General features: G+C 43.4%; 2 protein-coding genes across 2 annotated transcripts in view; one reads left to right on the top strand and one right to left on the bottom strand.

The window, feature by feature from the left end:
• The first annotated feature begins 972 nt into the window (after nt 1–972).
• Nucleotides 973–12,275, top strand: mmp19 (matrix metallopeptidase 19). The gene is made up of 9 exons (XM_063215587.1): nt 973–1,230; nt 1,560–1,651; nt 1,799–1,932; nt 3,742–3,957; nt 5,934–6,179; nt 6,712–6,825; nt 7,695–7,859; nt 10,735–10,862; nt 11,113–12,275. Exons 1-9 carry the CDS (start codon nt 1,132–1,134, stop codon nt 11,347–11,349), a joined length of 1,431 nt encoding a protein of 476 aa, XP_063071657.1. The 5' UTR covers nt 973–1,131; the 3' UTR covers nt 11,350–12,275.
• Nucleotides 12,276–13,918: 1,643 nt separating this feature from the next.
• The window catches only part of LOC134462518 (transmembrane protein 198-like), a 36,369-nt gene continuing 35,528 nt past the window's right edge, over nt 13,919–14,759 (bottom strand). Inside the window, exon 6 of the mRNA XM_063215588.1 lies at nt 13,919–14,759. This exon is cut by the window's right edge and continues 994 nt beyond it. The gene's annotated coding sequence lies outside the window, so the exon portion shown is untranslated.

Genomic DNA, 14,759 nt, shown 5'->3' with positions numbered 1-14,759 from the left:
TCCAAAAGCCCAAACTCTCAGAGCTCGTCTGCATATAGACCTCTCAGTGGCTTCAGCTATGGCACTGGTGCAAATGTCTCTGCTGTGGCTGAACAACTGCACACAGGGCCCATGTGTACCCCCCCATACGGCCTGCCAAGGTCACAATAAGGACCCCCTCACCAATGCGGGAGGGCCATGGGCCCGGGTGCAATTGCCCCATTTGGCCCACTATTAGCTCTGCCCCTGTTTCTCCACTACTACAGTACATCACCTTTTCAGCACCTATCAGCGAACATGGCACTGGGACAAGCTCAGCTCTTCTTCCTGTGAGCTGGTGAGCAACGGCCTGGTCAGAGCATCCCTGCGCCATGCTGTAAATATTGGACCAAACTGTGGCCCAGGCTGCCTGGAAGTTGTCTGAAGCCCCGCCAAATTTCTCATCTGACATTTGACAACTTAATTCTCCTGGGACATTTTTGTTGTAGGCTCCTTTCCTAAGGGAAAACCCCCTTCAATTGAATATGTTCTTATCATTGCATCTCTGAATGTTGATAATACACAATGTTGTATGCATGTAAATGTGAAGGACCTGTCAGTTTTGTTAGATTAAGTGTCAAAGATATGCTTGCTTGAGCTATAGGCCTAACACAGGACACTTGGTATAGTCTCCGCATGTCAATGCACTTCGGTTACAACAAGCACAGTTTCTTTGTCTGTCATGCTATCCCGTTGTACTGTACTGTTATCCACTTAGTGCTTGTAAATGGGGGTGGGTTATCCTGTTTCCAAGAACATTGTTCATTATCCTCACGCATGACCTATGTGGTCTCCGTGCGTAAAGAGATGTTGAACACTATCCTTAAAGACCTCAGCGATTGAGTTCTACCCGGACACGTCTCTTTGGTGAGGCATATTTCGGGGATGCATCATCTCCAAGTTTCAAAACCAAGGCTGTGTGAGTCATCCACCTCTGCACTTATAAACCACCACATCAAGACGGTGCGAGCTCACATCTGTTCACTAGCCAAGCGGCCCAAGCTCACAGCACAAAGCTGTAGGCTCGTCTAGACTCACACTCACACTCAGGCGAGCAGTCACAGCCTGCAGAACTAAAACACTGAAAGAAGAACTGACAGAAAGCTTTTCAAAATGGCTTGTTTGTTTCGGGCGGTTGTGATCTTGGCTTCTATTTGTTGCACGACGTCACTGACGGTAATGGAAAGACGAGACCAGTTCGTGGAAGCCACGGTAAGTCGCACTTGTCTACATCATTCTGCTTTAGGTCATCCCCACATCTGTCAACAGCTTAATTTCGGAAAAAAACGGAAGGGTTGCAAAGTATTCTAAGGAAGAAAGCGCTTGGAACCATATTATTATTTGGATACAGAAAAGGTTTGCGATAAATTTGGCGTCAGGTTTTTAAGCTCTGTTATAAACCAGCCAGTGTTTGGTCTTTGCAAATTCCTAAAATAAATATTATTGTTAGAATGTAGACAGATGAACACTTAGCAATGAATGCTCAAATTTCTGCAACATGCCTCATATAGTAATGCAATGTCATATTTTTCTGTTCTTAGAATTACCTGAAAAAGTATGGGTACTTGAGCATTCCACTGGACCCTCATGTAGAGCCCGATCTGAGTTCAGCCACGGTCGAAGAAGCCCTCAGGTAGGTTGCTAAAGAACAACAATGTCAGGGTGTGTAGGCCCTTTTTATGTTTTTATACGTAAAATACTGACTTTTTGTTGTTGTCCAGCAAGCACCTTGCACTCCTTTGCTCTTCTAATGGGTCTTTTGTAATGCGTGCATCATCAGAGTCTTCCAGAGGATATCAAACCTTCACATCACAGGGAGGATAGACAGAGCCACCATCGAAAGGATGAGAGGACCTCGCTGTGGTGTTGAAGACCCTTTCAATAATAAGTCCATGAGGTACCGACGATTTGGAGGTGAGCCTTATGAGTTTAAAGCCTCCGAATGTTTATTTGAGGAAACAAAGAAACACAAAGATGCAGCATGTAACAGTCAAGTCATGCCAAGTCAAATCAGATTTATCTGTATAGCACGATCATCATAACCACGGTTGACATAAAGTGCATGCTTTACATTCTCTCTCTCTCTCTCTCTCTCTCTCTCTCTCTCTCTCTCTCTCTCTCTCTCTCTCTCTCTCTCACACACACACACACACACACACACACACACACACACACACACACACACACACACACACACACACACACACACACACACACACACACACACACACAGATGCCAGCTGTGAAGGCTGCCATGCAAGGCGCTATGATTACAGCCTGCTGTGTTTTTGTATGGAACATTCCCAAATGAAATCCCCTGCCTTCAAGGCTTGGCTTGCCAGCTAGACCATGCTCTAACTCAGTGCTTCTCAACGGGGGCGGTAGGCCCCCCCCAGGGGGCGTTGGGGAGCTTAGTTGCCATTGGGAGGCATTAGTCCATTTAATTTTTTAATACTAAAGGGGGCGCTGTCATGAGGTCAAGGGGGCGTTGGGAGGCTTGTTATGAGGCCAAGGGGGTGTTTGTTCCAAAAAGGTTGAGAGCCACTGCGCTAACTGCTCCACCAATGGGGCACTATAGGAATATCTAAAGCATGTTGGCCTGGACTTGTCGCTATGTGTCTGCTTCAGTATATCTACTGTATCTGGCTGTGCTCTGGTTTGAGATGGAAGAATAGTGAATGACACCTGATGAGATGACTAATACACTTGAAGGAGTCAGTGCTGCAGGCAGCAACAAGCTGCACATGAGGAAGTGTATTAGTTGTGTTTTGATGATGGCAAGCAACAGGATTTACTTGCACAGCTTACAAGACTAAAATAGACTTGACTATTATTGTTTACTTAGCAACATGCATGTACAGTATTATATCGCACAAAACAAAATCCATGTAGATTTATGTATCGGTCACCCCTGACTGATTTCTCACCAAACTGGAATAAGTACAGTAAATTACTTTCGTAGCCCCTTAATGCGCGCCGTACCTCCAGTGGCACGCTATAATAGTCATTGAAATGTAACTATTATAGCACTACAATACTATGACACAACACAGGCCCTTTAGTAATGCACCACGACTTGGTCATTACCATACTGGTAACAACAAATGTATAAAGCCGCGTCTTAAGGGGTTAATGCACTTATTATATTGAAAACATTGTGGACAAAGATGCAAACTGTCATGTTGATAGTGGTAAGGGCCTACTTCTGGAAACAAGACTTAATGAACATGATGCATGCGTTAGGTCATCATGCATGAGTTACCACTAATGTGTTTCTGATGATGACTCTATTGCCAAACTGCAACTCAACTGTAATGTCAAAATTATGCATATCTGCATAATTTACTTGCGGATTACAGTATCATCTTGTGCTATTCTCTCTCTGATTCAAGTGTGATTTTATCATGTGCATTTGTCTGTTTGCACATGTGCATGCCATGTACTGTATGAACATCTCTTGCATGTCCACGTGTAGTTGTACCTTGGCAGTTTGCATGGATACAAATGTCCTAATAATTTAATAATCTCAGCTCCGCCAGCAAGCCCACCTGCAGCCAGCATATGTGGGGCTCTCATTTGACTTGACTCAAATCAACTTGACTTGATTTAATTTTGACTCCCACTTTGGCTTCTGCAGTGAGTTGACTTGCCATGATTTGATGTTGACTTCACTTAATTTCGACCTACTGTAACCTTGTGTTGTCTCATCAACTTGATGTGCAGGAGTGTGGCGCAAGAGGAGCCTGACGTACCGCATTCACAGCTACACGCCGGACCTGGGTAAGGAGGGCACGCAGAGGGCCATCCGCTCGGCCTTCAAGTACTGGAGTGACGTCACGCCGCTCAGCTTCAAGGAGGTGTCGTACGGACGCGCCGACCTCCGCATCTCCTTCCACGACCAGTCCACCGTGGTCTGCAACTCCCCCTTCGACGGCAGAGGTAAGCCGCGTGGAAGTCGTGGACTAATGGTTTGCACGGCCAGCTGTGACGTAGCCACTTCATGCAGATGAGGCCAGTTGTGGCGTCGCCCTTGAATGCAGATGGGACTGGCGTTCAGTAGTCCATGGGATGGGAGCCCATTCCCTATTGGCTGAAAAAGCTTACCTACATCGTGACAACATTGCTATGACATTACCGACAGTCTTAAGTAACAGATTATGACACGGTCGTTATCATTTTGGTGACAATGAGGTTATATAACAGAGGCTCTGCACAAAGGAAGAATGGCCAGGGAGTTGGAGGTTGATAGTAAGGTTGCAGGTTCGAATCCTGTACAAGTGGAAAGAATCTGGTTGCTCTCAAGCAGTGATGATGGGAAACATAAATTCAGAAGCTGCAATGCAGATACACATCTTCCAAATGACCTAGTTTTACCTGTCCAGATAGGGCAGTTTGACTGGTAAAAGCAGGACATTTGGAATATCTGGCTCTCTACTGAAGCTCCTGGATCCAGGTTGCACACACTGCTCTTCAGTACCCTCATTCCTGGCTGAAGTACCCTTTAACAAGGCACCAAACCCCACATTGCTCCAGGGACTGTAACTAATACCCTGTACTTAGGCAACTGTAAGTCGCTTTGGATTTAAAAAAGCGTGAGTTAAGTGTAATGTAAAATGTTTTAAAAAGCTGCAGCCTACCTTCAAAACCTATTATAAACTGGACCAATCTGACGGTCCAAATGCACGGGCACTGTTTGTTTTATCGTCTGAACATGAGGAGAACTCTGCAAAGGAGTCTTTTCGGAAGATCACCGCTTGGATCCTCTTCAGCTCTGTCATGCGTCAGTAGAGTTGTGATGTGGTCGACACGCCTCGTCTGTTCCCCCTGCTGCTTATTTGAAAACTCCCAAAAAGAAACGCTGGTTTCCTTTAAAACAAAAATATTTCCCTCCTTGGCTTTTTAATTTCAAGAAAGGTAAATATTCCACGACGTTTCATGGTCCGTTTGTACAGCAGGGGCAAACAATGTTAAACCACAGTGTATTTCCATGCCTGTCATACTGGAATAAAGCAAGTGAATGGGCTATTGCAGTGCAGCACTCATATATTCAGTTCATCCAAACTCTACATGTTTGGGTTGACTTGGGATTATTCCACCTGCTAGTGGAAAGAGTAGAAGTCTGCACACTGTAGCTCCACTTTGATTTTTTTTTCAGGTCATACAATGTTTCGACCCAACAGGGTCTTCATCAGGACATGTTGGGTCGAAACGTTGTACTGTATGACCTGAATACATTTTCAAAGCGGAGCTGCAGTGTGCGGACTTCTTCTCTTTCCACTATCAGATGCGCCTTTGTCCTGCACCTGGCCTCAGAGAGGTGGGATGTGCATACTGTTACTCTAATGATTATTCCACCTGCTCCAAGAGGAATATTGAATGAGAATGAAGTTTATGTATCAAGCATTTTCACCAACATCCACATATGCATGAACTGTAGGTGTTTTTTCATCATGAATGTCCTGATTTTGGGGGCGCTGTGGCGCAGCGCGCTAAGCCCCCCACACTTTGGCTTGCATGCCCATGGGGACCCCGGTTCGAGTCCGGACGGGGTCATTTCCCAACCCTACCCCATCTCTCTCCACACTCACTTCCTGTCGCACCTTCACTGTCCTATCCTAAATAAAGGTCCAAAAAGCCCATAAAAATATCTTTAAAAAAAAAAAAGAATGTCCTGATTTTATATTACTTATACTATTATCTCTACTTGTAACGCTATTACAACCACTACAATAGGCAGCTATTGCCACCACTACTACTTCTACCTTCTGTTACCTCTACAACTAATACTGTTGTTACAGCTACTACTGCTATTACTGCTAGTCTACTACCACAACAACTACTACTACTGCTGCTACGACTACTACTATTGCTGCTACTACTACTACTATTTCTAATTAAATGTAATTTTCATTTAGGCGTAGTCCTTGCCCATGCTGAGGCGCCACCCTCGGGCATGATCCACTTCGACCTGGACGAGCAGTGGACGGAGGGCAAGTACTCGGGCACCAACCTGCGCATCGTGGCGGCCCACGAGATTGGCCACGCCCTGGGCCTGGGCCACTCCCAGTACTCCACAGCCCTCATGGCCCCGCACTACCGAGGGTACAACCCCAACTTCAGGCTGCACTCGGACGACGTCAGGGGCATACAGTCCATGTACGGTGAGTGACTGACGGGCAGGAGGAGTGGTGCAGTGCCGTAATATTGTTGTTGCCCCATGCACCCTTTGACTTTCACTGCCTGCAGCATTGTAATGCATGCCATTCCAGCAGTGGCAACGCTATCATAGTCTCTGAAAATATGTTTTTTTTTTACCACAGCCCTACCTACTACAACATTAAACATTAGTAATACATTACAAATACAACTTTGGTCAATGCAATTCTGTTAACAGCAAATGTATAGGAGGGGCCTTGTCTTAAGTTAAGTTAACAGATGGACTGCAGATAAAGTGAAAAATACATCTACAGATTAGCATGATTACGGTTGTGCGCTATTTTATTTACCACACGAACGAGTTTGTAAAAAGAGTAGTGTGCACCTGGGCGTGGACATGTGCGTCGGTGCACTCATGTGTGCATGTGCCTGTGTGAATAATTGTATGTGCATGCACAATTGGACAGAAAGGGTTAAATGAAGACACCAGGCATGACTCAATCCCCCACTCTTCTCTTCCTACCTTTTTCCTTTAAGGTGCACGAGAAACAGACGACTCCAACTCTGTGGACAAGGCCCCACCTACGACTGCCCCCGCGCCCATTGACACGCCAGACCCCTGCACTGCCAGGCTGGATGCCATCATACTGGGTAAGATGATGTGTTTTACAGACCCCCATGTGGCATTAGGGAGTCCTCATGGGGCATTCAGAAGGGGACAGCTGGTGTGGGGTGTGGGTGTGGTGTGTGGCAGTGGCAGTGTTTTTTAATCATCATGATTTGGGGTAGGGGACATTGGCAGGCTTATGATGAGGTAAATGGGGGGTGTTTTGGGGCGTTTGTTCATGTACTGGTACTATCATGACAAATCAGTTTGGTGTATGCATGAAGTGCAACCCATCTAAACTAACTCTGAATCCTCAAAGAGGTCAAAGGTTAAGGTGAGGGGTGACACACTGAGAAAGATCTTTCAGGGTCAAATGATAAATTACTCCTTAGATGTTGCAATGTCATGCTCAGATTACCTTCTGGTACCTTATTTGTGTAAATAAATGATAAGAATAGCCATAACATTATCATAGTGTAGTATACTATACAGTATTAGTATTTTTTTTTAAAGTATGTTTTTGGGGCTTTATTATGAGAGGACTGTGTGAGAGGAGACAGGAAATGAGCAGGAGAGAGGTATGGGGTAGGACTGGGAAATGACCCCATCTGGACTCAAACCGGGGTCCCCCTGGGCATGCAAGCCCAAATGTGGGGGGCTTAGCGCGCTGCACCACAGCACCCCCATACAGTATTAGTATAATATAGCTTTAGAGAAGGGGAGTAGAGTGGCACCACCAGGACTCGAACCCAGACCTTCTGGGGAACCAGACTAGGGCTCTGACCATTACACCAGAGAGCCAGGCTTGTTTGTGTGACAGAGCGCACCAACAACCCAAGTGACAGTCACATACCATCACAACAGTTTTACAGAAATGATATTCTTCTCTCTTCGTCTCTCTTCTCGTTGCCAGGTCCATGGAGGAAGACCTTTGCCTTCAGTGGAGACTACTTCTGGACCGTGACGGACGCCGGATATCAGCAGCCAATCAGAATCAACCTGCTTTGGAAGTCAGTGCCGGGTCACATCAACGCAGCTGTGCACTCTCCCCGCACCAACAAGACATACTTCTTCAAAGGTACCGCACTGCTTCCCTCTTCAGAGGGAGTGAGAGATAAACATGTGCTTATTTACAGAACATGTTTACGGGAAATCCCAGTGGGGAGACCAAAACCATAATTAAACTAATTAAAAACATATTATGTTCAAAAAATACATTCTTATGTGAACCGAGAACTTCAAAAAAGATATTTGGAAGAAATACAGCTATTGTGTGAGAATCATTCACTTAACACTCCAGATATGCGGAGATGTAGCATTTCAGAGGCCTATACTACAACGCTGATGTTTAGAGACACATCATCTAATAGAAGAGCCTGGAGTAGAGATGGGATTTATGGCTCTTTTTCAGGATCCGGATCTTAGTGGCTCGTTCCTTTCAAAGAGCCGTTCAAAAAACTGGCTCTTTTGGCTCTTTTTTAAATTATTTATTCAGTGTTAAGAATGTAATATTTTGACTCCACCTCAAGGTAATTTTGTCCAAACAACAACGGATTATTCTCCTGCTTCTAAAGACCGTTTTTGCCTCTCTTTGAGGCAAACAATTGTGTTTTTTCCCAAATTTAATTACTCTGGTCGAGGTCACGTGCTTAAAATGAATGAAAAATGAACGAAATAACGGTCGAGTGGCTCCCCCAGCTGTGATCCGGTTCCCATCGTTCACTTCAGGGAGCCGTTCAAAAGAACCGGCTCGTTCATGAACGACACACATCTAGTCTGGAGTCCTCATGTTCTTAAGAAAAGCTCTTGTATTAGATGATTTATCTCCTGAACTTATCCTGAAACAGCTTTGTACACAGTAAATTTGCCAGTGTTAATTTTGCAGTGTTAAGGCTTATTAACACTATTGGAGTAATTCCAACACCAAATGGAGTGAGATGCTCTCCAGTGTCAGTGACAAATGAAGTTGTTAAATTGTGTGGAGTTAGAAGTACTCCAGAGAGCCCCCGCCTCCTCGAGGTGATGGAGTTTGTCTGCGCCATTGTATGCCCTAGTAACAGAGAACGTAAAGAAAACGTTTGACTTTTGGTTCTCTAAAGGTTGGGGTTATTACCAAACCAAAATCTACCACTTACAAACGTTCCCTTTGGTTACAGTAAAAACCAAGCAGCCATTGGTTCTGGATACGTTTCGGATACGTCATTTTTGGTTCTGTTTCGGTTCTCACTGGGTTGCCAGGAAAGTTTAATTTAAGTTAATATATGTGTGGTTCCCATTCCATTCCCTCGCCGTTCTCTCACCGTACCTTTATTGCTTTTCATGTTTGTTCCCTCATCGTTCTCATATGGTTCCCAGACATTATAGGTCTGGTCACGTCATAAGCAATGCAATGAGCATAAGCAATGATGACTGTCCACCCGATTAAATCATATACGTCTACATATTAGTAACAGTATTTCCTCCATCATGAACACAATCTTTTTTTTTTTTTATTCCATTTAATTCATTTAACTCAACTTGGTTGGGTTGATCTAAGGTTTGGCTGTGCACACAACATCACACAAAATATGTGTTGAGTGAAAGAAATAACTTGAGAACTTGTTACACCTTTGCCGGTAACAAGCAGGCCCCTCACAACCAATCTGTCCATCAGCGCCTGGCCAAACCTAATTACTTAGGGCTGGTATATCATGACTCAATTGCTTGCACCTGAAAAACTCCTAATCAATCTGGTCACATGGTACTCTTGAGCCTGTATATAAACCTGGACTGTCACAGTGCTTTAAATATTTGCCTGCCTGCCTGCCTGCTGGCTGGTCAGCATGGCACAGCATAGCGCTTGTTTACCTGCTTTGCAAGCAAGCTAAAGGCGCTTTTGGCTTATGGCATTTGTTAGCTACATCTTGTGCCTTGCTTTGTGAGCTAGTCAGTAACAGCACATGTTACATTGTTTGCTCCATTGTGCACTTGATGTTTGCAAGCAAGCTAAAGGCGCTTTTGGCTTATAGCATTTGTTAGCTACATCTTGTGACTTACTTTGTGAGCTAGTCAGTAACAGCACATGTTATATTGCTTGCTCCATTGTGCACTTGATGTAGATGGTATGGTTGTATTTTAAACTTCATTAAGGAAAACATTTGGTATAAATCCCCACTGGATTGTGTTCATACAGGCTCAGGTGATATTTCTCTCATATTGTGGTGCAGTACAGCATAGACTGACATATGATATATAGACATTTTACATGTTTCCAGCAACTTTAAACATTCAGAGAGCAGTGTGGCAAACTGATGCCAGGCGCAGGGTGTTTCAGTCATGGTGGAAGATGGGAGGTGCTTAAGTGCCATAATCAGGGTACCTCAACTATGGTGAGAGATAGTGGGGCAGGACCAAAACACATTCACAATAATAAACAAGGTTGGGGGAACATCAGGAGCATGTCCAAGGAACCAAATATGCAACCAACAAGGTTAAGGGAACCATATGGGAATGGCAAGGGAACAAACATGACATGAACAGGAATAAAGTGACGGTGAGAGAACAATAAGGGAACGGAATGGGAACTACACATATAACATTCTAGGAACGAAAATTAAACTTTCCTGCCAACCAAGTGAGAACGGAAAAATAACCAAACATGACTCTCTGGGGACGTACCCAGAACTAAACTGGAACCAAGGGCTTGTGTTCCAGGAATCTTCTTAGAACTAAAAATTGTTAGTAGGGTGCTCCCCGAAACTGCTTTACTCTTTATAGTGTTAGCTTAACACTATAAATCTAACACCAGTGTTTAACACTGATCTGGAGCAGGACCAAATAGACACTAGAACAGTGTTAATTTTAACTCTTAAAGTGTTATTTTAACACTACACAATTTACTGTGTATTATAGTCCCCAGGAGATGTATAAGCTCAGATACTGTATACATTTCATACGTCTCGTCTTCACCACAGGAAACAAATTCTGGAGGTACACAGGGCTTCGACTGGACTACGGATACCCCAAACAGCTGACTAAGCTGTCACCCAACATCGATGCTGCTCTGTATCTGGAGAAAAACAAGAAGCTTGTTTTCATTAAGGTAATGGGAGCTTTAATCAGATGTGATGCATATAGAGTACACTCAGACACACACATATGTGCGCGCGCGCGCACGCGCACACACACACACACACACACACACACACACACACACACACACACACACACACACACACACACACACACACACACACACACACACACACACACACACACACACACACACACAACCACCGCAGATGAATATATTCACACAAGGCTTACATCTTATCGTCTTCTCTCCTCAACAGGGTTCACAGTATTGGCAATGGGATGAGATCTCTTACACAGACATGAGCGTCTATCCCAAACCTCTCTCCAACCTCTTCACCGGGGTACCAAGCAACCCTGATGCCGCGTTCACCTGGAAAAACAGCAAGATCTACTTGTTCAAAGGGCAGAAATACTGGCGCCTGAACAACCAGCTGAGGGTGGAGAGCGGCTACCCACTCAGCATCAAGGAGAGGTGGATGCAGTGCAACTATTAGTCCACCAGGGGGCGCCAGAGACCTTTTGTTTCAAAGCAGCTGGAGTCACCAGCAGATGAGCAGCACTAAGACTACAGTACCTGAAAGCCATCGTGCTGACATTGGGCTGAGATGTTTGCTGACAATTTGGGGGTATGCAGTAGTGTGGACACTGCCCCTATCTGAGGCTGGGTTTGTTTTGTTTTTTCCCAAGCCACCTAGTTTGACTTTTCAGTTCCTTTTTCCCCTTTGGCAAGAGACATGTTCAAAGGTTGGAGAAAAAGTAGGATAGGCGAGAATCATAGTTTCCTTTATCACACATTTCATCATTAACGTTAGTACTCTTTCAGTGATTCAGACAAATTCTTTTATTATCTGGAAGTGCTTGCAGGTTAACTGTTCACAGTGTGTTTCCATTCCTTACTTCTTACTTTGACTGAGTGGCCTTCCTCTTACCATTGATTCTGCTTCTACACATGTTGATCATGACAAAGAGTTGATGTCATGTCATGGTCATCTTTTTTTACATTATTCCATACAAGCAGGACTTGTTACTGTTAATGCAGTGTTATCCCCTTTCCTTACCATTTGTAAATGTGTGAAAAGGCACAGCGGCGCATCAACATTTCATATTCGCTTGGAGCCCCAGCTGGACCTAGAGTCGCCTCGACCTCACACCTTGTGTGTGTTTATGTGTGTGTGTGCACGCGTGTTTGTGTGGATCTGTTTTGTAGCATGGATGTGTGTTTGTGTGTTCTTGTTCTTGAAACGTGTTGATTGGAGGCCACAGTGAGAGCTCTTCTGAGTGCTCTCTGCAGTGGTGTCTGTGTGGTGCGCTGCCTGATGATGATGACTCACGTCTTTATGACTCTCAGAGTTGTATAAAGTCGAAGTAAAATTACTCTTAAAGGTGTAATTACAACACTAGTGGAATGGTATTACATGGTTTCAGCTTTGTAATATCATACCACTAATGTTGTAATGACATCTGTAAGAGTGCTTCTACTTGTACTTTATACAACTCTGATGACTCTCCCTTCCTCACTTCCTGCTCTGAACTCTGCTGCATCTGTTTACGACACGTCTGTGAGACACTCTGGGGAGATAACTTAACTTTTAAATGTCTTTTTTTCTTCTTTTGTCTCTCTGTTTCAAAATGGCAAAAAAGTATTAGTCCAAACATTTCATTTCACAAGTTACATGTTCAGACATTCATTGCAGATGATGATAAAATCATCTTGTCCCTCATCTTCTTGTCACTGGTAAATTTAAGGAAAAGATCTTGAAGTGGAGTACTGATTTCAATGACACCAGTTGTGCAACCACACAAAAAGTACATTTTAAAACTTTATTTTCAGCTTTCAGGTTCTGTTTATGTATTGAGTTTGGAACAATGCTTCACAGTATTTTTAAGTTGATGTTGTAGATCTGTTGTGCTTGAAATCATGCCAAGAACTCCATTAAGTTTGTGAAAAATGGAGTTCTGAGGTACATGTACATTTCTGCTACTGTGGAGCCAGTTTTGTGCCTATTCATATCTGTAATCTTTTTTTATGATGACATGACCAGTTACTTGAGGACCATAACGGATGCTGTTATGCTGTAAGTCTCTAATGTACACATACAGTACAGGATTAGAAGAACAGACTGACAATTTCATGTACGCAGCAATTTCTTCATGATAGTTAATTACAGGCTTAATCCCGTCCAGTTATAGGTCTCTGGGTTTTTGGATTAGGCCTCCTGGAAGAAGAAGCCAAATAGTTCATGAAAGAGTATTTGATGAAGATCCAGTGTTTCAACAGTGAGTCGTTTTCCAGTAACTTCCCTTTTTCACAGAAAGGAGCCTTAACAGATGTATTATACATATATATATATATTAGTTCTGCTATTGATCTTGATTTCTCTGTGACTCTGCCCAGATTTGAGTCCAGATTAGAGTCCAGAATACGTAGTAAACATGTAGTGTTAATTCAACACTAAGAAAATACTCTGGGACCAAATACTATCTCTAGAAGATGTTAAATCAACTCTCCAAGCGTTGAATTAAGGCTGTATTTCACTGTGCAGTCTTCCAGGGCGCTGGTATCAATCAGAGCCTGTTCATTTCTGTTTTGTGTGTAATGGATTCTTTGTTGCCAGTAAGTCTGTATGCGGAAAACAATCTTATTTCAAAAGTACCTCAATAAATTTTACAACCACATCTGGTCCTGACACACAACTGATGTCACATTTTTTTCTAAGCCTACCCCATGAAGAGATAATGAAGGAAAAGGAAATTAAACGTGTCACGCACTGGGACAGGGCATGTGTTTGTCAGACATAAAAGCAAAAAATACAGTATACTACGATGGCATACGACGATGGTAAAACTTCCATTCCAGTGCCACCCTTTCCTGCAAACACTGTGCTCCACCCACTCCTACCTTCACCCCCAACACACACACACACACACACACACACCCCAAAGCTTGCTTTTGAGACCCAGCCTTATTTGCTTGCAGTTGGAAGCAACCGTTGCTAGGTAACCAACTGAGAAAAGTAGCTACATTCATGAGGACTGAGGGCAAAAAATGACATTGCACCGAGGTCTTGTTTTAGCAAAGGGTTTTCTTTACAATTTACTATGAACATTTCTGTACAGATTTGGGATAGTTATGGGAACAAGGTCCATGTATTTGTTTTATACAAATTCAAATAGAATAAAGTACATAAAAACACACACACACACAGAACATGCTTTAGTAATCTACAGTAAAGTGTTCAAATGACTCAAATGCAGTTGTTCTTTTTTTCCACTGAAAAGATTTCCCAATACTCTTCTATAAATTACATGTACCACCCTCCCAACAATGGATGAAAACTTGGAACGAACAACATAACCTAAAACAGAGTGGTGTAAAACATAACTAATGTGCATCCATGAGTTTTTTTCTTCCTTCAGTCTCAATGCTACAGCTGTTAAACCTGTTAAACTCACTGTACATGCTAGCTACTGTGTATCTCTTTAAAAAATATCTAGGCTCAACTATGTTACCAAATGACCCAGCATTCACAAAATGGCTGCTAGTTTTCAGCCCTGAGTTTTCTTTTAGTTTCTGAGGACTGCTTGGTAACTTGTTTTGCTCCTGTAGTATAAAGATGTTTCACAGGGTTGTTTTTTTTTAGTCACATTGAAATGACTGGACCCAACAGGATATAAAAAAATCAAACGCATATTATTCACACAACCGAGCCAGCGACTGTAGAGACACAGACTACAGTATTAAGACGTGACATCACTCCACTCCACGCTCAGTGTGCTGTGCATGGCAGATAAGCATAAGCTTCAGCATAAGCTTCCAAAAGTCCCAAGATGGCAGATTTTCAAGAAATCATTTCCTTCATGTTAAAGGCTCCAAAATAACAGCTGGCTTAGCTGTTTGTCAAGA

The sequence above is a fragment of the Engraulis encrasicolus genome, chromosome 14, assembly GCF_034702125.1.
Source record: "Engraulis encrasicolus isolate BLACKSEA-1 chromosome 14, IST_EnEncr_1.0, whole genome shotgun sequence".
Classification (NCBI taxonomy): domain Eukaryota; kingdom Metazoa; phylum Chordata; class Actinopteri; order Clupeiformes; family Engraulidae; genus Engraulis; species Engraulis encrasicolus.
The sequence above is the reverse complement of the archived record's forward strand: the minus strand, read 5'-3'. Positions and strand labels throughout refer to the sequence as shown.